The 25,079-nt window shown below is 36.0% G+C and overlaps 1 protein-coding gene across 1 annotated transcript; it reads left to right on the forward strand.

The window, feature by feature from the left end:
* The first annotated feature begins 271 nt into the window (after positions 1-271).
* On the forward strand, positions 272-21,640 carry DDX1 (DEAD-box helicase 1). Its single transcript, NM_204563.2, has 26 exons — positions 272-316; positions 3,842-3,893; positions 4,839-4,902; positions 5,513-5,542; positions 5,783-5,879; positions 7,048-7,095; positions 7,251-7,334; positions 8,225-8,308; positions 8,740-8,816; positions 10,112-10,184; positions 10,312-10,388; positions 11,206-11,320; positions 11,811-11,949; positions 12,786-12,846; positions 13,836-13,934; positions 14,634-14,723; positions 15,283-15,471; positions 17,182-17,233; positions 17,686-17,832; positions 18,504-18,595; positions 19,133-19,205; positions 19,662-19,734; positions 19,843-19,885; positions 20,113-20,208; positions 20,942-21,062; positions 21,305-21,640. The coding sequence occupies exons 1-26, from the start codon at positions 301-303 to the stop codon at positions 21,433-21,435; spliced, it is 2,223 nt and encodes a 740-aa protein (NP_989894.2). The 5' UTR covers positions 272-300; the 3' UTR covers positions 21,436-21,640.
* Positions 21,641-25,079: the final 3,439 nt, after the last annotated feature.

The following is a 25,079-nucleotide window of genomic DNA, read 5'->3' on the forward strand; positions in this document are numbered from 1 at the left end:
TCTTGCCTCTAACTGTAAGATTTGGTAAACAAAAAAGGTACTTTTATACACACAAAACTCACAGCGCTTTGTACCACAGGTGTGTTATACCAAAAACTACACAAACGTGAATGACAAGGACACAACACCGCAGCGCTGCACACAAACGTCAAGCGGACTCCCATCCCAAACTCATGCGGAACGTTAAAACCCGGCCGTGTAGGCGGTGCTCCCCGCCTCCCGGCCGGAGCCGTACAGCGACGGACACGCGCCGCGCCTGCGCACTGCGGATAGACAGGAGTTGCTGGAGGCGGCGTGAAGATGGCGGCGTTCTCGGGTACGTGGAGCTGAGGCAGGCGGGGGTTGGTTGGTTGCGCCGTTGATACGAGGCGTTGGGGCATCTCTCATGGCTTTGGGCTGCCGGTGTCCTGTGGGGGTGGGGGCAGGCATTCGCCGTCTCCTTACGACTGGTTGCTGGCTGGCACTGTCAGCGTGGTACAGGCCTGCTCTGCGCCCGCTGCAGTGTGTGGCTACCGCAGGTCGAGAAGCCTTTGGGGACATAGGTACTCTTCCTGCGCTTTTGCAGGCCTTCAGGCACGTATGCTGAAGTTAATTTGCACGTTTTAGTGGGAAGGTATTACGCAGGCCTCTGGCTAATTAGGATTACTTTAAAGTCTAGACTTATTTCTCTGTCTGACTGGCTTCTACAACAGAGGGCTTGTAATAACTAATCTGTGTATTGTACTGATCAGTTAATGTTTTTAATAGGAGAAATCCGCTTCTGTGTTAGGGATTAAAACATGTATGTAAACCATAATATAAGAAGTTATTCAAGGATACCTGATCCAATGCCTGGTTTAGTGATTGGCACCACTGCCTGGGGCAGGGGTTGGAACGAGATGATCTTGGAGGACCCATTCCAAGACATCCTGAGATTATTCCTGAAGGAGGGAGAAACATTCACTGGTAGTGTTCCCCCCCACGCACCCACATACACACACAAGGACAACACAGCAGGGAAAATAAATAGCAAGCAAGGTGCTACACAATATAATTCCCTAAGAAGACTCAAGGAACTCCATAAATAGGAAAAAAACTAACATCATGACAAGCAATTATCAAACTACCAAAACACCCTGTGTTAACACAGTCTGGTCAGATCTGTTGTTATTTCTATCTTTCAGGCCCGACACTGGGCATTAAAATGACTGTTGTGGTTTAACCTGGCAGATGGCTAAGCACCACACAGCCATTTGCTTGCTTCCCATTACCCTACTGAGAATGGGGAGACAATCAGAAAGCAAAAAACAAGTAGAACTCTTGGATTCTCGTGGGTTATGATAAAACTGTTTCCCAAGGTAGAGAAAAGGAAAAGGATGATAATTATAATTATGACATACGTATATGTGTATATACATATGTAAGAATGTTTATAACAAGTGATGGGCAAGCAGTTGCTTACCACACTGACCAATGCCCAACTAACTCCCCTAGCAGTGGAAGAGAGCAAGATGAATTCCCACCCTCTTCAGAACTTCTGCATGATGTCATATGGTACAGAATATCCCCTCGGTCAGTCTGAGTTAGCTGTCTTGGTTCTATCCCCTCCTGGTTCCTCTACTGGGAAACTAGGATGACCTTGGCTCTGTACAGCACTGTTTAGCAGCAGTTATAAACATCAGTGTCTTAATATCATTTTTCTCCTACAACCAAAACATACCAGACAGTCTGAAGAAAACAATAATGTCTCAACTGAAACTAAGGTACTAATAAACATCATCATCATCAAGAAAATACTGTAACTCTTTCCTTAGATCTGAAAATGAACGTAGATGGTAGACAGGATTGTTCGGGTTGTATAGTTGAGGAAAAAATGTCTAATTTTGTTGATAGTTTTAATTAAATGTAATATAGTTATTTCAGTTGGAATGGACCTTTAAAGGTCACCTAGTACAACTGCCATGCAATGAACAGGGACATCTGCAGCTAGATCAGGTTGCTCAGAGCCCTGTCCAGCCTGACCTTTAATGTCTTCATGAGCAGGGCATCCACCGCATCTCTGGGCAACCTGCTTCAGTGCCTTGACACCCTTACGGCAATATAAAAACACACACAAAAAAAATACCTTTTTTCTTACATCCAGTCTAAATTTTCACTCTTTCAGTTTGTAACCATTTCTCCTTGTCCTGTCACAGCAGACTCTGCTAAAGAGTCTGTCTGCTTCTTTCTTATTTCCCCTCTTTAGTTACTGGGAGGCCACACTCAGTTCTCCCTGGAGCCTTCCCTTCTCCTAGGGGACAATCTGAATACAAGAACTTAATTGGCATAAACTGGAAGTGTATTAAAAGTGGAGAAAAATGTTTAAGGGATTCATTTCTAATTTGTGCTTAATTTTTTTTTTTTTAAGCTTTTTACTTATGTGGCTTATATAAGATTTTAGGATTGAAAGTTAATACTTGAAAACTGAAGCTTTCTGAAAATAAGCCACAAAATAATTCCTGTTTTCCATAGAATTTAAATTACTATAGCAAATATAAGAATAATTTTTGGCTGGATAAGTCCAAGTACGTAAACCCCCATTCTTTGTGTGCATATATAAGCATGTGTGTGTATATGTATATACAACTGGAAATGCAGACAAGAAAGAATGGTCTCAATTTGCACCAGAGGAGGTTCAGGTTGGATATTAGGAAAAATGTATTCTCCAAAGGAGTGATCAGATGCTGGAACAGACTGCCCAGGGAGATGGCTGAGTCACTGTCATTGGTGGCATTCAGGAAATGTTTAGGTATTGTACTGAGGGTTATGGTTTAGTGGGGAAATATCGGTGGTAGGTGGGTGGTTGAACTAGATCTTGGAGGTCTTTTCCAAACTTGGTGATTCTGTGATTTTACATATATATATAAATATATATGTATTTATATTTATAAATATATATACATATATAAAAAAAAAAACGTCACACAGAAAGCTAACATGTGACAGTGTGAAGTCTAGTATGTAAAAACTTTCTTTAAAAACATGTATATTGATATTTAGTGGATTTAGCGTGACTTTATGGACCTGGAAGGATAACCATCAGTTTTGTTGATGGTGGAATATTGTTGTTAAATAGGTGGTGGCTTTTTTTATTATTAGTTTCAATTTGAGAGAGAGAATTTATGTATGGACTTACAACCTTTTCTGTGTGACTTCATATTTTTAACCTGTGACTAAAGTATGAGCATCAGACCTTGATGAGTTTACTAGAAACTGTAACAAAGAAAATAAGCCTTCAGAGCCGGATGTGATTAACTGTATCAAAATCAAAGCATTCTCTTGTTAATATCCTTGCTAAAGCTATGTATGGAAAGTTCTGGTGAAAAGAAACTTAAGCATCCAAGTCACTTTTTCATACATACTCCTTTTCTTGTTTGCATTTTGACTGTAGAAAGTTAAGATCTCAGTTAAAAACAAAGACTGTCTTACTGTTTGTTTAGACTGTTCTCTTAGATTTGCAAACACAAAAGTTATGTGCTCTTGAAGTAGTACTTAGCTTCCAGGGTGTTTAATTGCTGTTATGTTAGTTGCTTTCCCTTGGAGAAAAGGATCCAGGATTCTTTGGCTCTTTGCGTGACCACTAAAGCTGAGGAGAACTGCCAGAAGTAGGCCGGAGAAGGGAGGATGTTTCTTATCAATCACTCAAGTTATGTAGAGAATGTTGCATATACTATTGCCAAAAATTATGCATTATTACATCTGTCTGTGGTTGAATATCTCCAAGTGTCAGTGATTCATTTTGGGCTATGTTGAGGTAACTAACACTGCTTGTTACATGCATTTATGTGTGTTTTCCTTACTTTTTTTTTTTTTTTCCTTACAGAAATGGGTGTTATGCCAGAAATAGCTCAAGCAGTGGAGGAGATGGATTGGCTGTAAGTAGGCATAACTTTGGGCCTGGCAGAATCTATCTTGTTTTTCAGTACTATATCACATGCTTAAAATACCTGTGTTTTTTTTCCAGTGTCAAAGTGAAAACTGTTTAGTATCATTGCATCGCTTGTATTTCTTTGCAGTGTGAGTAACTGAAGAACACAAACTGTAACTACAGTAGTAACACAAAAACTTGGTCAAGCAAAGTATGACAGCTTTAGTATTCTTTGATTGATAAAAGACCCTTTGCTTTTGGTCGATTTATTGTGCATTGTGGGATTGCTGGAAATGCTGTTATCTAGTTGATACTAGTTTAGTGTTTTCCAGACTGCAGGTGGAGTTTCTGTACTTCAGTGTTGATGCCTGAGTGCATCATTCAACAGAAGTTACTCTTCCTCATGCTAGTTACTCGTTTGACTAAAATATTTTACTTTGAGTTGTCATTTAGAATAAGACTGTCCATGCAAATAACAATGTATGTAATTCTTCTTTACCTGGATGCTTAGTATTAATTATCTGAGATTGGCTGAAAATGTTGGTTACATTCTCGTTTGTTCTTTTCCGGTTTTGAGTAGTAATCTTGCAAATGAGGGATATGTAAGTGACTTTAAAAGTGAACAACACTGGAAGAAAGGAAATCAGAGAATAAACTTCTCTTTTTCTTGTTATATACTGATGTATGATATAGCCATGTCATCAGGGTACAACTGAATACACTGCATCTATTTGTCCCTTCTTCTTAATGTACCTGACCTATTCTAAACCCTCCTTGGAAATCTTGACACTTTCACTTCTTTAGCTGCAAGCCAGGAAAAATAACTTCTACCTCCTATTTCAAATCATGCCTATGTGGTATGTTAAAGTGAGTTTTGTGAGTTCTTGTACAAGCAAAAATTGTTTTCAAATAACTTCTCGTTATGTTAATGTGTTTGGTTTTTTTCCGCTAGTCTTCCTACAGATATTCAAGCAGAATCTATCCCATTGATTCTGGGAGGTGGTGATGTACTCATGGTAAGTATGTAGGACAGTCCTTAAATGAATATTCTTTGTGCATTGTTTCCATCCTTCCAGAAGTGATGAAACTAGTGTAGTTACACTACATCTTCAGTCCTTCTGTAAAAAGTACATCCTTCAGATAAAAAATGCTTTGACTTCCTACTGTGGTTCCAGCTGTTCCTTCAAATGGAATTAATTCTTCTTCTGCTTCAGTGTTTGACAATGTGACAGGCACTGCTACGTGAATGAAATCCATCTGATTTCATGTGCTCTTTGTTGTAAACATGTGATACACATCTGCATGGAACGTGACTGACGGTGTCTCAATAACTGCTTGTCAGTAACCCTGAAGATACCTGATTACCATGCTTTTTGCAGGTCTCTGTCTCTGATTCTGTAATCAGACATGTATAGATAGCTCTTTTGGTTAGCTCTGGAGGCTTTTATGTTCCAGGTTTATTGAAAAGATTTTATGTATTTGTATTTCAATCTAATTTATGTGAAGCTGTGGTATTACTCCGAGATTTTCTATATTATGCAGAGGTAAAAATATGAATAGAAACATTGAACAGTCCTTGCTGTGAATGTTAAAACTGATGAAACTCTTATATTTTTCTTCCTATAGGCTGCAGAAACAGGGAGTGGAAAAACTGGTGTAAGTAATCAAATTTAAATCTAATATTAAAAAAGTAGTAGAAATAGAAGTATTTATGCCACAAGAGGCATACTTAACATGCCAAGAGAATATGCATACGTTTGTATAAGTATTTAAGCATATGCTTATGCTTGTTTTAAAATGTTTTCAACCCATGGGTGTTGCAACTGAAAACTAGGATGACTGTATGTCTGAGAATGTCTATATAGATTGTGGAAACAAAATAAATTCATATTTTAGGCTTTCAGCATTCCGGTTATCCAAATTGTGTATGAAACACTGAAGGACCAAATGGAAGGGAAGAAAGGGAAGGCAACTATTAAAACTGGTGGGGCAGGTAAGTTTTCTTCCATACCACTTTGTAAGATTCACTGTTGATTCCTGTTGATTCCATAATACCCCAAAGTAAAAGAAAATTTACTTGCAATTAAAATGGATCTTCTCTTTTTATTTGGGATAATGTGAATAGAATGCAACTATTCTAGATGACATAAAATTACAAATACAAATGTTGTGATATTTGTGGAAGGAACTGGGATGCATTGGACTGCACAGTCTTGGTTTCCTTTAACTTAAGGTTGACAAATCCAAGTGCTGCTTATTCAGTGTTCTTTTGAAGCCATCCTAGTTTATTCCCTTGGAAGATGTATAATGGTGGTTATGACCAGTTTCAAATGAGGGTTTTTGTTGTTGTTGTTGTTTTTAAAGTCATCTTGTTGCTAGCACAAATGAGGCACCAGCAGTGACATCACAAACTCAGCTTGGGCCTCTTATGCAAGCTTGAGTTGAAAGCCTTTTTAGGTGTAGACTGACTTATCTGGCTGGGCAACAGTGTAGTAACTTCAAGTCTGCTGTGCTGAGTAAATCTTGTATTCCTTCTGGCGCCTAGCTAAATTTGGAAGCTGTATAACAGCACCTTGAGTGTTTGAATTAGGAGATGTTAAATTGAACTGGCAATAGACAGGGCCAAAACTTGTTGATACAGCATAGATTGTAACCATGGTGTTATTGTTATAGTATGGGAGTTTCTGATATTTAGATAGACTAGCAGCTTGGAAGCTAGTAACTATGTCCAGTCTTTAGTAGTTGGAGATTGAGATTTGCCACTGACTGTAGTTGTACAAAGGACAGAGAAAGACTTTAAAGAAGTTGTCAACTTAGAGGTCAGTTATAGGTATTGTTACAATGTTGACAGTGCAGTCAACTTAAGAAATAAATAAAATCTCTATGCTTATGTTTATTGCTTTCAATCAAATTTTTAGGCAGTTTAATCTGTGCTATCTTTAATGGAATAATCCAAACTTACATAGAATACCTTTGTGTTAGACATCTCAGTCAAAGATGAAGGTGTTCACTTTGACCAAGGCATTTGAATTGATTTGGAATAAGGTTATCTTCCCAAAATATTAAGCTAGACTGCAGAGCCAATGTGAATTTTGAGTTTGAGTTCCCCTGGCTTACCTTGTTACCTTAATGCGTTTTCTGTTGTTGTCTTTCAAACTTAGTCCTCAATAAATGGCAGATGAACCCATATGACAGAGGATCAGCTTTTGGTGAGTTGTCTTAATGCTACTTTAATTGTTCTTTGTGTTTAAATGTTGACATTGTAAAACAGAATAAAACTAAAATTTACCCGAAGATTTTTTATTTTTTTTTTTAACTATTGGAGAAGTGTTGTCTTAAACTAAAGCTTTCTTGTCATCTTCAGCAATTGGATCAGATGGTCTGTGTTGTCAAAGCAGAGAAGTAAAAGAATGGCATGGATGCAGAGCAACTAGAGGTGTGACTAAAGGTAAGGACAAAATGTACTTCAGAGGCTCTCCTGTAAATTTCAGCTGAAATGCCCACTTGTTATCCTTTCTTAATGTAGACAATTGCGTTTAAAATTTCCTGTCTATCTAAGTAAATATGCAATTATTCAATTTACTGCTAGATGAAGACTTTGGAAAGAAAAGTACTTCTGTCTGTCTCCTCTGATAGGATGTGGAATCAGAGGAGATGCCATAATAACCAATCTTCATTTGAACATATTTTGTTCAGATGTTATTAATAGGAAGTAGCTAACTGCACTGTTTGTTGGAACTATTTCCTCACACATTCCCCATACAAATGCATACAGTTGGATGCCTGGTCCCAGCTGTTACTTGGAAGCAGAGAGTCATACTGATGCTACAGTGAATCTAGTTGAGTGTTCATAAAGACCTTTGAACAGCCTGATTTCATCAGATGTGCACACAATCCTATAGTGTGTCAGTACATAGTAACCTCTTGAATATGGTTAAAATCATGCTGCTAGTTGTCAGTGCTAGTGCATGCTGATCATCTTGGACTGATTTGTCAGATCCCTGTTGGTTTGATTTTAATCATATGCTGTGGATTCTGTAGAACCACTGATCTCTTGCTAGCTTATTGGTTCTTTAGAGACTTTATTACACTACCTCTGAGCACACACTTTACCTTTCTGCTGTTCTGCTGTTCTGCTGTTGTCTGGTATGTTTCTCCATCCGTATACATAGGTATCTACAGAACCCTTTCACCCTAACACAGTGGAGGTTTTTTATGACTCTTATGGTAGAGGATGGAAGTACTGGATATACATTGTCTTAGTCCACTTAACTGTACCACCTCAATGAAATTGAAGTTTTGGTGTTTGTTTTGATCTTTTTTTCTTCTCTTCTAAAGGAAAATACTATTACGAAGTGTCTTGTCATGACCAAGGCTTGTGCAGAGTTGGTTGGTCAACTATGCAGGCTTCACTAGATTTGGGTGAGTTTCCTCATATACACTGGAATCCCTTAGACAATTCTCACTGTCACATTTATGAAATGGATGTGATCCTTTTCTCTTCTTGTAAAGAAGGGAGACTGGAGAAGGGTAGCAGTACCATGGAGTTCAAGACCTGTACAAATCTTCTACTTAAAGGAGAAAAATCTGTATATGGTGCTAATGTTTCTAATGACCTTTTTCCCTTTGTTTCAGTATTTTAATGAAGGTGACTAGCAACTAGTGAAATAAATCAGTATACTGGTACAAAGATTGTTTTAGAATTTGTCAAAACTAGAAGTCTTCACTTAGCATTAGGTGGTATTTTTTTTACATTGGAAGTTGAAGTTGGCACTATAAATGATAGTTAAGTGTGGTGAAAACTGTGACCTGTCAAACAAATAGTAAAAAGCTTTACTCTTTGTTGTCTCCAGGTACTGATAAATTTGGCTTTGGATTTGGTGGAACTGGTAAGAAGTCTCACAACAAGCAATTTGACAGCTACGGTGAGGTAGGCTTAAACTGATTATTGATAGTAATGTTGCTATTCATTTCTAAATTCATTACTTTTTAGCAGAGATTTTGTGTCTTGGTTCTTAGCTGTAGCAATCAGTTGTCTTTCCCAGCAGTGCTAACTTTTTAAGGTAAAATCACTAAGCAGAAATACCAGGAAAACCTCAAACTATTTTTGGACTAAAACATATTAATGAATTTAACAGAAGCAGTTATCACACTGAGACTTAAAATAATGGCTAGATAGCAATAGTAATGACTTCTTCAGAAGATAAAGCTTTTCTGTGGTTAGTGTTTAACTGATCTCTTGGATTTATTTCTTTACTTATTTCACTGTTAGCTTGTAGAACACCCATCTGCATACCTTAGTGTATGGAAAGTGAGGTTATTGAAGCCTGTATACCAGTGATTGCTGGTAATCAAAAAACTCTAAAAACTCAAAATACATACTTATCTGCCAAAAAAGCTATAGCAATCTCCATTTATGGTTACTTAAGTGGACCAGTTGGACCAGTTGAACCACTAAAACTATAATCTGTATGTATATATATTTAGTATATATTTTTGAAAATAGCTGTGGTGGTTTTTATGCAGTGTGCAAGTCAGGAGTTCATAGATGTTTGAGCATAACTGTACATAAATATGAATAATGCAACAGAAATGTCTGTGCTATTAGTGAATTGTCAATACTGTAAAACTTGCAGATTTGAGTATTGTTTTGTAGATTTTTTTTTATAATAGTGACATCTGATCTGTCAAACTTGAAGCACTTCATAGTACAGATAGGGTTTTATTAAATACTCCTGCAATGAAAAGATTTCAAGCTGTTTCAAGCATTAAAGTATATATAGCACACATTTTGTACTTCCTACAAGAGTTACTCTTCTCATATTGTCATGAAATAGGTTTCTATTACAGTGTTCAGTGCTTGAAGCTTGGATTTAAATTGTTTAATAAATGTATAATTAATGCACTTCTTTATAATGCAGAAGTCTTCCAGGTGAATGACTTGACTTTATCGTTGTCAGTGTTCAAGTAAATTTAAAGCAGCAGTGAAGGTGTGGGTATTGAAGATAAATTTGGCAGTTTATTGAAGATGTGCAATCAAAAATATGAATGCTGTTTATTACAGTAGTATTGAAATAGAAGTAGAACTTGTGTCTCTTGAAAATAAGTACTTAGTGGGGAGAAGTGTGAAGAATGTAAAAATGGGCAAAAGCGTAAGCACAAAGTTTTCCTAATACAGTAATTGCTCTAAAATGTGTTAGTTTCACAAAATTCTTCTCATTATAGGAATTCACCATGCATGATACAATTGGATGTTATCTAGACATAGATAAAGGACAAATTAAATTTTCCAAAAATGGTAAGTTTTATTCACTTTTTTTCTTTCTTTTTTTTTTTTTTTTTTGAGAACTTTATTTGGATGGTTGAAGAGTATGGGAAAAGGGGTGTGTATGCGTGATGTCTGACTGTACAATTCCTGCTTTCAGGGAAAGACCTTGGCCTTGCGTTTGAATTCCCACCACACATAAGGAACCAGGCACTCTTTGCAGCTTGTGTACTGAAGGTAACTTAGGAATGTCTCAGATGTGCGTGCAAGATGGTGGAAATTGTTCTGCTTCCAGTAACTGAGTAGTTACGAATAAAATCCTCATAGTTGCCTGCAATTACTATAGTTGCACGTTTATGCCATTTCCTTCAGCCTACTAGTAATTCACTACTGAATTTGTCACAAGTGTGTTAGCTTTGACAAGGACTGCTCAAGCTAAATACCAAGTATCTAAATTCAAACTGAAAAACTGAAATTGGAATATGAGGGTAGAATAGTGTGGAGCAAGTACTGTCTTCCTCTATTAAATTTTGGTATAGTGTGATTCAGTAGAGATAAGCAGGTAACTTAATAGTGTCAAAATTTGTGGTCTACCTGAACTACGTTTCCTATTTCATTTATTCTGAGTTTTAACATTCTGTTTGTGGAGCAGTATGCCTTTGTTCTTACAGTCTCTCGGAGATGATGTTTACTGAGCAAAGGCTTTAGTAGAACTTTCTGGTGTTCAGAGAAATGTAGAAGTCAAAAATTGATTTTTCTTTTCATTTAGTTGAGGTTAGTCATTGAATATCAATTGAATATAAATTTTGTTTTAAAGTTTCAGTGTCTCTATAAATGTTTGAACACTTTGATAGAGAATTTAAGAGCTAGAATTGAATACAAAATGTCTGGCAGGTTTTAGACCTCTTGGGAAAGAAGGATGTGAAAGGGGGAGAGAGTAATACCACATTCCCTGTCCCCACAGAATATGTAACTGGTTTCTCAAGGGAGTAGCTTCCTGTGGAATTGTTTCTCATTTTACATTGTCTCTTAACACGGTTTTGTTGAAATCTAGAATGCTGAATTGAAATTCAATTTTGGTGAAGAGGACTTCAAATTTCCACCAAAAGATGGCTATATTGGTCTTTGCAAAGCTCCAGATGGTAATGTTGTAAAATCACAACATACAGGTAGGTTTGACATTTAATTTTCTCTAAGTTGTCTATTCAGATTATGTTTTAGAATACACTTTCTTCACTTTCATTTCTACGTTACTGCAGTACTCATTTTAGATTGCAAGCATCTTCTTAGTGGCAGCAAAACCAATGCTTTTTTGAAATTCTTCAGTTATCTTCAGCTAACTATCAGCTAACTATCTTCAGCTAGTATTAATGCTTTGAGTTCAGTATTAGGTAGCAGGACTTCTCTTGAATAATTCAAGCTATTCCAGGATATTCTCTTAAACACTTTTTTTAATATACTCTGCGATAAAAATTATGTTGCATGGCTAGTGTACCATTATCATTACAAGATTTATTTATAATCTGAACATGAATCTAAACTAATAATATCACCCTTCAACTATTTAGAATTATATGTTTATGTATTGTAATACATCCCAGGAGAGATGCACAGTTTGTCTTAATGGCTTTTCTCTTTATTTTTTTCTCCAAATCTTAGGAAATGCACAAGTGGTTCAAACACAGAACCTTCCAAATGCTCCAAAAGCATTGATTGTAGAACCATCAAGAGAGCTGGCAGAACAAACTTTGAACAATGTGAAGCAGTTTAAAAAATACATCGATAATCCCAAGTTAAGGTAATGATATCTCTGTTACCTAGATTGCATTTACAATGTTGTCCATGGACATGACTTGGCAGGGGGTAGGGTACTACTGTGTTGCTGAACTAAACTTAATCTGCAGTGCCACTGGTAATTGTCTCAGTAATATCTGCTGCCAGCCAACCAACCTTCTAATTTTTTTGTGCTAGTCAGACTCCAACAGGTTGCTGTATACAAGGCTATCTCTGTTTACATTAGTGTGCTTGTAGTACAAATGCTGCACTGATTAGCATGGAGTTAAAATTCTAACCAAAAAAAAAAAAAAAGCAAAAACTTGTTTGCAGGCTACTTTGTTCTTAAGTGGCTCCTCACTTGGCTCTACTTATACAACTTTAAAAAATGTTTCCCGTTCTAAAGAACAGTGGAGCACAGGAGTGCTTTTACTGGGGTTGCATGTGTCTAGCAATGGAGAGAGCCAAGTTATGATGTAAGATTGATTTAGTTTCATTATTTGCATTGCTTGCTTTCAGGAGCGTGGGAAATTTACTAAACTAATTTCTCTGCTTAAGATTTTAAGGAACAGAATCTTTTTTTTTTTTTTCAAGGTGAAAATGGTTAATTTGTTAATGTTTACTGCAACAGTAATAAAATAACAGTTAAAATACAACTCTAAAAAAAACTTCCAACTTCTCAAATTGAAGTACTATATACTACGTAAGAAGGAAATTTTTTTTTTTTTTTTACTATTTTGTTCCCAGTTACTATTCAGAAATGTTAAACACAACTAATAGTAGAATCAGTCTTCAGCCTGATGCTTAGTTTCTCTCCTGACTAGAAAAATAATCCAATATGTTGATGTAACTTTCCTGTAGGGAACTGTTGATTATTGGTGGAGTTGCTGCAAGAGATCAACTTTCTGTGCTGGAACAAGGAGTAAGATGCATTCCTTTTGTTCATATAACTTAAAAGTTCAGTTTCTAAATAGCTCATAATGTACTTAGGAAACTGTATACTATTCCCTAGTAACTGCTGTATACCTGTGAAAAAGAGATCATGCATTTGATAGTGTGATAATGTTGCTCTGTTCTAGCACTTGTCACGGAAGTAAAATGACAAAAATAAATACTAAATTCTAAACACAAATACTTGTAGTACTTCATAGTAGACATAACAGAAATGTTACTTTAGACATTTGTTGTTAATTACCGAGATAAAAACAGATTTCTCTTTTTTACATTTAAGCAAGTAAAAGTGGTCTGTGATTGTCAGGTTCAAACTTTATCCCAAACAAGTCCTACACAGAAGGAGCCAGTCTGGTTTCTGCAGAATACAGTTAATTCAGTTGTCCCTTAGGTAATAGCAAAGTATTTTTGTTGTTTAAGACAAAATTCTGGAAGTGATACCTTGTCAGTATTGAGGGGATTTTTTTTTACAGTGACTCTAACTGCCAAAATTAGAAGTTTCTCTTAAGTAGGCTTGAACTGGAAGATTGCTAGATTTCCATATGAATCATGAATTTATAATGGTGAATCCTTCTATCGGGCAAAATCTTAAGTTCCTTTCTATCAGTGGTAGATCTAATAGATTTCTTACTGTAGAGGTATACCTAATTTTTCTTAAATGGGAATGAAATAAATTTGTTGCCTGCCGACTTTGTGGGATTTTCTTTTCCTGAGGATGCTGAAAATTTTATTGGGCATGATTCTGGCAAGTCTAAATTGGAAGGTAACCTTTGCTTGTGATAGTGGATGTAGGGGACAGATGATGGACAAGATGTCTGTCCGATACAAGCTACTCTAGACTTTTTTTGTTATAATTCGTAGAAGATAGAGCATCACACTGCTTATTGTCTCACAAACAAAAGTGTAGGCAAAACGGGTATTAGCAATGTGATAAATAAATGCTGTTTCTGTATTTAATAGGTGGATATTGTTGTTGGAACTCCTGGAAGACTGGATGACCTGGTCTCAACAGGAAAACTTAATTTATCTCAAGTTAGATTCCTTGTTCTGGATGAAGCTGTATGTATAGAATTAAGTGATATTTAATTTCTATTCTTAAATGCAGTATAGCATTTTATGAAAGATATAATGCAATGAATAGCTTTGTAGCATTTGGCACTTAACATTTAGCTGCCTCTAAGGCAGTCTAGATTAATGTACTTCTATATTTTTGGTTTCTAAACATAATAACCTACATAACTTCTATTTTTATAGCCTCTCTGGTAAAGCTGGTTTATTTTTATCTGATAGAGAAATATGTTTCAGACTATATTCATAAGATTAGTGAATTCAATCGCTGTCTCTATACAGCGTAATATTCAGGAAGCTTATAAAAATAAACACCAAGTAAGCATTTTTGCTTACCTAGCAGGTCTTCAAGTCAACCTATGTCCTAGTCTGTATGCTGTGAAATGAGTGCATCTTTCTGATGTGTTATAGTACAACTGAGTGTTGACAAAGATAAAGTGCCTCATAGTATTAGCTAGTAGAAGCAGCTGAAGCAAATATTTAATTTCTTGTGAAGCACTGCAGCTGTACTTGCAAATACTCCACATTTTTCCTTTTTCTCTTCTTAGTAATAGTATTCCAGCTAGGCATTGACCTGTTTAGCTAATTAAATGAGTGGACCTCTAAGGCTAAAGTGTATAGCTTATTTGACTGAGATTTACTGACTGACAAATAAGAACTGCAGCTTTTTGCATTTTTTTTCCTATGTAGGATGGCCTTCTTCTTCAAGGGTATTCAGATTTCATAAACAGGATCCACAGCCAAATTCCACAGATAACTTCAGATGGCAAGAGACTTCAGGTATAAAGTCTGTCCTTGATTTCTGTAGCCTGCTGCTTTCAGTTAATTATTGTGTGGCATGGAACACTGCTTCTTTGAAATAGTTTATTCTTTGTTACAGCTCTTGCTCACAAGCAGTACGTGATTAGTCGGTTCAGTAATTGTCTGGGAACATGTATTTTTAGGATCTTAGATCTGAAGCCCAGTGTCTAACAGTATTTGAGTTACATGATACAAATGTGTCTGAAAAGTGATTGACTACTTACATTGACTACCTACGCTCTTGTTTCTGATGCTATAATAATCATCTTAGTGGAAGTATTTTTGTTATCCAGTGATTTAAGTGTCTCTAGGAGAGTAGTTGAGTAAGCCTTCCTTTTTGTCCTGATTCATCAGCTGGCTAGATGCTATGATGAAGAAAGCTGGTTTGGAAGACTTTGTGCTGAAATGTGCTACCACATACCCTTCTTCCAGGGTTTTTAATTTTGTGGTGTGTGTTATTTTGCTTTGTTTGCTTTTGGATTTTTGCTAGAAGAATCTGATCTTTAGTGGTATTCATATGGCTTTTTTTTCTTCTTAGGTGATTGTGTGTTCTGCAACACTACATTCTTTTGATGTGAAAAAACTATCTGAAAAGATCATGCATTTTCCTACCTGGGTTGATTTGAAAGGAGAAGATTCTGTCCCTGAAACTGTACACCATGTAGTTGTGATTGTAAATCCCAAAACCGACAAACTCTGGGAAAGGCTTGGCAAGAATCATATCAGAGTAAGTAGCTTACAAGTGGAACTTAGATTACTTGTTCAGTATTTACTTTATCACTCAGAATTGAGGCCTAGTGTTATAGGATCTCTGCCAGCTATTGAAAGTTTAGTGTATATGAAATGGCTTGTTCCATTTAGTCAGCAGCATGATATTGGTAATGTCATAACACTGTATTTGAAAAGCTCGGTCTTAACTTAGGAAAATCCTGGAGGGATAGCATTGTGGTTTGTAGTAAGGAACAATGGTGTTGGACTATTTATTCAGTCATTCCACAGCTAACTGTAACCTGACTGTAAGTTCAGAAGAGACTGTAAGTCATTCAGAAGAGACAGGTAAACGCCACTGTATGGATCATTCTGTAAAGCACTTTTTGTCTCTAACCTGTGAGATGAGCAATTTTTAGAGAATTAAATTTCATTTTGGACTACATTTGAGACTAGGGTTTAAATTCTGCATTAACCTCACATATTCAGGTGGGAAAAGTCTTTAGTTTGCAAGTTCTGAATAGTTTGGAACTGTATTTCATTTTTAGTAACTTCTAAGCACTTGGAATCAGTAGGTTTTCTTAACACCTCGTTATTTGTGGAACTTTCCTTTGCTAGGACTGCTAGAGCTTTTCGGTTAAGTCTTAACATGAATTTATTTCATTTTTATTGTAGCTTATATGATTCCAGTACAGGGAAAAACATAGTAGCAACCATATATTCTTATTATTAAGCAGTGGTTATAGTACATTGTTTTGAGGTCCACATGAGGAGTTGCTTGTTTGTTCGTTTTCTATGAATCTGCTTTGGGTGCTTACATTTAGAACATTTCTTTAGTTCAAGGTAGATTAAATTGTCTGATAGTGGAACAGAAATTACCTTACTTCTCAACTTTATTCATACTAATTCGTATGGTAGTTTTTGAAGAGAAATTATTATGGAGTCTCGTCAGCTACGCAAGGTGCATATGCATTCATCCTTGCTGCCTCCTCTTTATCTGTTTAAAGATGAGACAGAATTCTAGGGCTTTTCCGAGGCTTTGATTCTTCAAGATGCTCTTATTTCATGAATATAAAACTCTTGCTCAACTAACTGGAGTCTAACATGAAAAAAGATATTTTAAGAGAGTGACCTTGGCTTTTTTTAAGTACCAGAAGGATTCTTAGTAACCGAAACTTCCATGAGACTTAAGAAATTATCTATTTGCATATAACACTTAGATTACTAGACATAGGTTTTCTCAACTGAACACATCCTAGAAAGCTAGGGATTTTTTTTACTCAATGCATAGATTATAATGGAAGATTCGTGAGAACTTTGGAATCTGAATTTTCTGCTATGTAATCAATCCAGTCTTGTCTCAAACAGTTTAGATTATTATGAAAAACAAAAAAACAAACAAATTAAATGTAGAGTACTAAACCTAATTTTAAAAATTATTTCTTGGCCAGAAGCACTCACAATACTTGAAATTTCAAGATTGCAGGTGTAAACAACTGGTACCACTGAGAAAGATGGACAATGGAGAATAGAATGTGGGTTTTCAATGGGTTGTTTGAGGACAGAATCTTTGATTGCGGAGTTGAAGCAGTTTTTTACAAAAATACTGAGTAAATGTTAAGTAGTTGGTATTAGGTTTTCTTCCCCCCATTCTTGTGATTGTGTATGGTTTAGCCACAGCTGCAGTAAAGTAACTAAAGACTTGTTCTTATTTTTGTTTTTTTCCTAGACTGATGAAGTACATGCAAAGGACAATACACGACCTGGTGCAAACACTCCAGGTAATCAGCAATCCGTGTTAAGTAGTAATAGATTGTAAAATAATGTTTTCAGTGGTGTTAAGTAAAGCTAAATTACAGTAGATAATTGGCTTAAGGTGTGTTCCTTGGTATTCAATTATAGCTTATTTTAGTTGTGAAGAGAGTTATTTCCATAATTAGATGGGAAAGAAAAAGACTAGCGTGTATCTAGCAGATGTGTAAACAACAAATGTTTTTTGTTCTTGTTCGTATAAATATCCTGAAACTGAGTAGTTTTGTTGTTACCGTATTGCACTACCTTGGAGCAGGGATACATGGGTGATGGAGGAAAAAACTGAAGGTCTAGCCCACCTGCTCTGCTAATAATCATTAAATTGTCTACCAAAAGGCTAAAGAATCTTTAAATGCACGGTTAAAGACTTTTCATATTTTAAAATAACTGATTTGAAATGGCTTTTCTTACTTTTATTTAGAAATGTGGTCTGAAGCTATCAAAATTCTAAAAGGAGAGTACACTGTTCGGGCAATCAAGGAACACAAGATGGACCAGGCCATTATTTTCTGCAGGACAAAAATAGATTGTGATAATATGGAGCAATACTTCATCCAACAGGGTGGAGGTAATGTTTTTCATCAAAATCTTATTCTGTTCCCTTCCTTGCTCATTTAAAAGACAATGTTTTGTTATATTCAGATATCACACAAATAAATTATAGTCAAGTTTTTTTGACATTTATCAGGCCTAAGAGTCAGGGTTTTGTGGAAAGAAGGTACAGAGATATTGCATGTGGAAGGAGGCCATGAACTGCTTCATGCCGGTGACTGGCAGCTCTGAAATGGCTGGAAACAACCCAATGTGCACAAAAATTTGAACCAGTAAGAACCACATATAGTACCTGCTGAAACTTAAAGAGCAGTAATTGCTCCTTAACACAGGAGAAAACATGAGGGCGTGCAGAAGTACACACATGAGGAAACACGGAAGGGAAATGTGGCAAAATACGGAAGGATGCTACAAAGGGACATGTGAGGAGCAAGGTGAAGAAGCAAGTTAAGTTTTGACTAGGAAGAAATAAGGGGATGTCTGCACAGAAGCCTTTTAGTAAAGTAGAGAGGAAAGATGTCTTGTTTTTTTTCCATTGCCTGCATCAGTTATAAGTTTGTTAATTGATAATAAATTAAATGATGAAATTCCCTCAAGTTGAGACTTTTGCCCTCATGTGCTTCTTTCACTGCTGTATGATGCTGTGTTATACCTTATATATGATGTTATTAATGCATACTCTTTCAGGCCCCGATAGGAAGGGACATCAGTTCTCATGTGTCTGTCTGCATGGTGACAGAAAGCCTCAAGAAAGAAAGCAGAACCTGGAAAGATTTAAGGTGATGTAGCAGACTCTTGCAGGCTTTTCCTTCATGTTCCAATATCTGAAATCATGCCTTATGTTTTAATCTGTGCTGCTAGTCCTCAATTAAATTTAAATTGAGTTTGGATGTTTTATGACTGGCTCCTAAAATTCTGTGAGATGCAGGTTCTTTTGGTAGAAATACATGCTCAGTTAACATGATCTGTATAGGTTTTCATTAATAGAGCAGAGGGTTCTAAATAAAGCTAAATTTAAGTTCTGTAACTTTTATAAACTTACTGTATCTTGAATATCAAAAATCAAAACACGTGATTGCTTAAATATGTAAGCCATTTATTGATTTATAGTTGTCTTATGTTGATGGGGGGAAAAAGTATCAGTGTAAACTGGCCAAGCTTTTCATAGTCAAAAATCACTGTTGTACTACAGAAGAGCTTTATTTGGAGTATTATGTAATGTACAGACATACCTTCAAGGCGAAGTAAACGGAAAGGACTACTGTTGGTTTTTTAGTTGGGTGTATTTAGCTCACCGCTTCTGACTGTTTTCATAGAGAGGGGATGTCCGTTTCTTGATCTGCACAGATGTTGCAGCTAGAGGAATCGATATTCATGGTGTTCCCTATGGTAAGGCATAACTTTTAAACTAAGCTATTGGATTTGCATATGACTTCAGTATATTTGCAGTCCTTTCACTGTAAATAACTCTTAAAACAGTTATGTGACTTAGATCTTTATGAAGAACAGTTATGTATGTGAAATGTTTTATTGTCCACTGTATCTTCTCCAATATCTGATGATCTGTCTTTCTGGGGGTTCTTTTTGTTTGTCTTTTTTTCCACTTTAGTCAAAAAAAGAAGTTAATCGTGGGGAAGAAATTTTACAGTGGAAGCTTTAAGTGTAGGTAATGCAGTAACGCTGTAACTGCTGTAGCAGAACACTAAGTTCACACTTGATAAATGTGCTAAGGAGAAATATTGCACCAATCAAAACCATGTTTATTTTAATGGTGTAGTCTGTGTCATTAGCTTATATTTAGTACGTATAAATACATGCATATATTGTGGATTGTGTCTTGTACAGTTATCAACGTCACACTCCCTGATGAAAAACAGAACTATGTTCATCGAATTGGAAGAGTAGGCAGAGCTGAAAGGTACATGTGCATTAAGAGAAGCTACCGTGATTTCTTGGAGTTTCTTTTCTTGTTTTTTAATAAATTGACAATAGTTGTTGAAAAACCTCTTCTCTTCCATTATTTCAGGATGGGTCTGGCAATTTCCCTTGTGGCAAAAGAGAAGGAAAAGGTAGTTATACTCAAGAGCAAAATTGAATGGATGCTATTTACTTAAGTTCCGTCTGCTGCTGATGCTCCGCTTTAATGGCCTGTATTGGAAAATTGCTGCTTTTTCCTGCCTTAACTGAAAGGGACTCTGAAAGGATAATTGAATTCACTTTCATGACAGCATTAATTAAAAAATTGGGTACTAAGCTATTTCTGAAAGTTTAAAAGTTGTTTTCTTTATATGTCTAGGTTTGGTATCATGTATGCAGTAGTCGTGGAAAGGGGTGTTATAATACTAGACTCAAGGAAGAAGGTGGTTGTACCATATGGTACAATGAAATGCAGGTAAACCTTTTCATTGACCATTATGTTCTAATTCCTCTGAAAAGACTGTGGTGTGTAGTCACTGTCTTAAGTGACTGTTTAGTTTATAAATCAAATTTTGAAGTGTAATTCCATTTGAAGAAGAATTTTAAACATAAATTGTATTTTCTGTAACTTATTTGTTCAATTACAAAGCTTGTCCTAATATTCTTAGCCAATTCCATGAGTCTTATGTTTAACTTCTCTATCGTCATCGTAATGAAATGCTGTCAAGAGTTATAGAATGTTAATTACACTTTTGTCTAGATAGTTTGTCTTCAAACTATAAAGCTAAAGATTTGCTGTTCTTCTAATCTGGAAACAATGTGTAAATTCTCATGTGGTTTTGTATACCAGCTATGAATGCTTCTTAAATTAACAGTGCTTCCCTTCTTTCTTCGTTAGAGTGAATGACACGTAAAGTAGCTCCATTCACATAAATAGAGTAGTACATGAAATGAAAGTTTCTCTTTAAGTAGAGGAAAGCCATAGTGAGATTGGAAATGGATTTGTAGAGTAATTTGAGGAAAAGAAAAATTGTATTAACCCTTGGTCCCTAAGACAAAACTGTTCTCTATATACAGTTTTTATTGAATCTATTTGAATAGTTTGAATGTGGTGGTTTTTGTGGGTTTAGGGTTTTGTTTGTTTGTTTGAATGTTAGTCTAACTGGAGTCTTGGAATATATAAGTGATTAATTTTAAACTTTCTTCAGTTGCTGGGAGAAATTGAAGAACACTTAAACTGCACTATTTCCCAAGTTGAACCAGACATAAAAGTACCAGTAGATGACTTTGATGGGAAAGTTACATATGGACAGAAAAGAGCCCTTGGTGGTAAGCAATGAACTACTCTTGAATTAGTCTACTATGTAGTCGTTGTCTGCTGCATAATGGCACTGTTAGTTCTTTGCTATCTTTTGCATTTCTTACATCCAACCTATGGGTTGCAAATAGCCAGAGCGTGTGTATGCCTGTGTTTTATTTTGTTAACTTAGTGAATGACTATGATTGAATGTTACTAGTTATGGTGACAAATAGCTTTGAATACATCATTTACATTGGATATCTTTTGGCAGGTGGACTTTATAAAGGCCATGTGGATATTCTGGCACCTACAGTTCAAGAGTTGGCTGCCCTTGAAAAGGAGGCTCAGACATCTTTCTTGCATCTTGGCTATCTTCCTAACCAGCTGTTCAGAACATTCTGATTGTGCCACACTTGAAACAAGACTTGAGTTAATAAATGCTCTCTCCTACAAATACAAAATGCCTTTACTGTCTCTTCAGTAGCAATAGTTAGAAAAGAAGAAAAGGATTAAAATTCAGTATATTTCTTGCATGATAAACAGTGTGTTCAGCATTGTTAACTCTGTATTAGCTCTTGATAAATAAAAAGTCAAAGATGGAACAGCATCTTTTGTTCTTCTTTTGTTCTTGCCCTGAGAGTTAATTTACAGAATCATTATTTGCATCAAAAGATTTATTGATAATACAGATATAGATAAGCAAATCATAAGAATTTGCTGATGAAGAATTTAATTCTTTGTGGAACATATGTAAAAATGTCTTCACTAATCATGTGATGTGATTTTTAATTCTGTAACTTCTAAAGATGCATCAATTTTCAGACAACTTGCCCTCAAGTATTTAGATGTGATATCACAGTAAGCTACTTAGAATGGTGGGATAGATTGCTCTTTGTATTATTTTCAGTGATTGCAATCTTAAAAGACTAAAAGAAAATATGAACTTTCTGGAATGCATAATTTCATATGCAAACAAGATTTTTAAAAAGTAAAAACCTAGAAAGCCAAAGAGAACTATACTAAATTAATTTCAGAAAATTGTCCCTGTCATAAAGTCTTTTCTTGTTTATTTTTACTTCAGAATATGTATGCCTTTTCACCTAACAACAGTAAGTGATAAGCCATTTGTAGCTGGAGTAGTTAGCATTTAGGTACTATTTACTTGATTGTTGGAATTGAGTCTCTAATTTTGTTTCTATATAGGCATGCATATATAAGTGTAGACTGTTCTAAATCTGTGGGAAGAAACTGTGGGGGAAGGAGAGAGGAAGTTGTTTCAAATGTGCTTTTTGTTAACTTTTTTTGATAACTAACCGCTAACTGCCTCTTGGTGGAGCTGATGTTTCATATATGGCTAGAGTATACCAGCCTTCTGCTTCCAATTGGGTCGATTTTATTCTTCCTATTCTATTTTCCTTAGAAACAAACTACTAACCAAAAAAAAAAAAAAATTAAGAAGTAGAAACTTGCAATGAAGGGCTCTTCATGACTGACTACTTGTTTCGGCTTGACTAAGCATTCATTTTAAGCTGCTAGGATGGTTAATCCACTAACTTCTGGTTTAAATAGCTTGTTCCTTGTCTGAATACGACACTAATTTTTGCTACTGTATATGCCAGAACTATGTTTATTTTTTCTTCTCAGTGTTGATTTCTGGGGCTGACTAACTGAGAACAGCGTGAAAAGATAGGCTTTCATAAGTGCCCCATAGAAGTATTTGTCACAATTTACTGGGTTTGGAACTCTGTAAGACAACCCAATGTAGGTACACATGCTGTGCTCTAGCATTTTTAACCAAAAGGGGAAAATAAAGGAAATTCAAGATTATCCTAAACAAAATAAGCAAGGCCCTACTGTTTTTTAAGATTTTTGTTCTTCCTAGACATCCTTTAATGAAAGCATCTGTAAATTTGGGATAGTATAAGCTTTTTTTTCTTTTTTTTTTACCTCCTTTATCACTTATTGGAGCACCCTTGTTCAATAGCTATGTGTTTTTTGACAGATTGGTTTCAGTACAATGTCTTGAGAGAATCTGCATTCTTATTGGGTGATTAACTGTTTGAGTATTTACAACTACTTGCAGTAATCTTGCTTTGTTTTCCTTTACACTCCTATAAAGGTTCCTTTTATGGAAGGGAAAAGGATACAGATGGTGTTTGCCACTGAGTGTTCAAACTGCTGAGCTGGGGCCCCCTTCTTAGTATACTCTATTTTGCTACTGTGAAAGCAGGCAAAATTGCTTCTGGCTACACAAACTTATACTCAAGTGTTGTCATGTTTATGGAATCAGACATAGAAATAAATGTGCCTAGCCTATCTGAAGAGGTAATAGGCCTGTGGTCACTTCTGAATGTGAATATCCATATAACGCGATAAGCTGGGTTCCTACTTGAGCCATTTAGCAAAATAAATGCATCTCAAGTAGACCGATAAATGAAAGGTGGGAAAATGGGTTCCTGAGTTCAGCGGATGAACACCAAGGAGTGCATGAGTGCATACCCCTCTGCACTGCATTTCTGTTGCAGATAAAAGTGTAATAAAGTTAGGGACACCTGAAACGTTTTGTAACCATACTTAACCATCACTAGCCATTAATTAAAAAATTCTAACATGCATCTAATATTATCACACTTTTCACACTTCATAAGCAGTCTTGCCGCTACAATAGCACTTTGCAATCTTCTGACCAAGTAAAGGGCCTGAAATAGCGTAGAATCCTCCAGTCAACTTCCTTTTGTTTACTGTTGCTTGTTGCAATATATCAAACTTGAAATGAATACTTTGAAATCATCGGTCATCCCACAGACACATTTGGGAACCAGCATCCTTTTAACCAGATCAGTGATTCTGTTGATTAAGTCACTGCGTGAGTTGTGTGGAAGACAGTGAGAGAGGAAAAAATAAAACAGAAATTACATCCAATTTGCTTTTGTTGATGTTTAAGAGTATCTGGCGTATTATCAGCATTATGTTATAGCTATCTGCTATGTAGATTTTAAGTAATATGTTCGTAGTCGTTTTTGAACTTCTGCTATGAAGTTTAGTTGCTCTGAACAATTATATTGTTTTTAATATAAATGTATTTGCTTCAAAATAGGAAGCACAAAATATACCATGCAGTTCTGCTTAAGAAAGACTTGTGTCAAATGTAGTAATGATTTCTTTGTATTGAGTTGTAACTTTATGGAAAAATACCTAAATTGCTATTTATTCTTACAAGTTTAAGCAGTGTTTGGTTAAAATAGTTCCAAAGAAGACAGTTTTACAGAAAGAATGTGTAAGCGCAGATCTCTGGTGTTATTTGTGATGTCCTAAATGGTAATTTAAAGTTAGTGAAAGTTTGCAAGAAGATTTTAAGTTTTCTCTCAGCATCACAAACTGAATTTTGCCAACAGCCCCGGTTGCCCTGTGGTGCTTTTATGCTGGTGTCTTCATTTAGTGCAAGGCTCTATAACACAGTATTCCCTCAGTATGTGGGAAATGCACTCAATTTCCTGTAATTTCTTCGTAAGCTTTTACTCTTCTGGTATGTATGTATATAACTTGCTCCAAAAGTAACACCTCCTATTTATTCCCATAAGAACTAAAATACGTACAAAGACTGCAATAACACTATTTAGTAGGAGCAAATTCTCAGCTACAAGACACTATTTTTCAACACAGTTACTACTATTATCTATGCATTTCAGCCAGCGATGAACAAAAGCCTCATAAAATCTGTACTGGCAGAGGTGTCAAACTGTTTCACAGCCTCTATGACAGCATAAAATCATAGAATCCTTAGAGTTGGAAGGAACCTCTGAGGGCCATCTAGTCCAACTCCCCTGCAATGAACAGGGACACCACAGCTAGATCAGGCTGCCCAGGGCCTGATCCAGCCTCACCTTGAAAGTCTCCAGGGACACAGCATCAACCACAACACTAGGTAACCAGTTCCAATACCTCACTATTCTTACTGTAAAAGATTTTTTTCATTATATCTGATCTAAATCTTCCCCTCTTCAAGCTTGAAACCATTTCCCCTTGTTCTGTCACCACAGACCCTG

Source organism: Gallus gallus, chromosome 3, assembly GCF_016699485.2.
Source record: "Gallus gallus isolate bGalGal1 chromosome 3, bGalGal1.mat.broiler.GRCg7b, whole genome shotgun sequence".
NCBI classification, from domain to species: Eukaryota; Metazoa; Chordata; class Aves; order Galliformes; family Phasianidae; genus Gallus; species Gallus gallus.

Bases quoted from the DNA above. Each gene is read 5' to 3' on its own strand.
- DDX1 (NM_204563.2), top strand. The intron at 7,335-8,224 runs GTAAGGACAAAA...TCTCTTCTAAAG, and splicing joins AACTAGAGGTGTGACTAAAG to GAAAATACTATTACGAAGTG. The intron at 8,309-8,739 runs GTGAGTTTCCTC...TGTTGTCTCCAG, and splicing joins GCAGGCTTCACTAGATTTGG to GTACTGATAAATTTGGCTTT.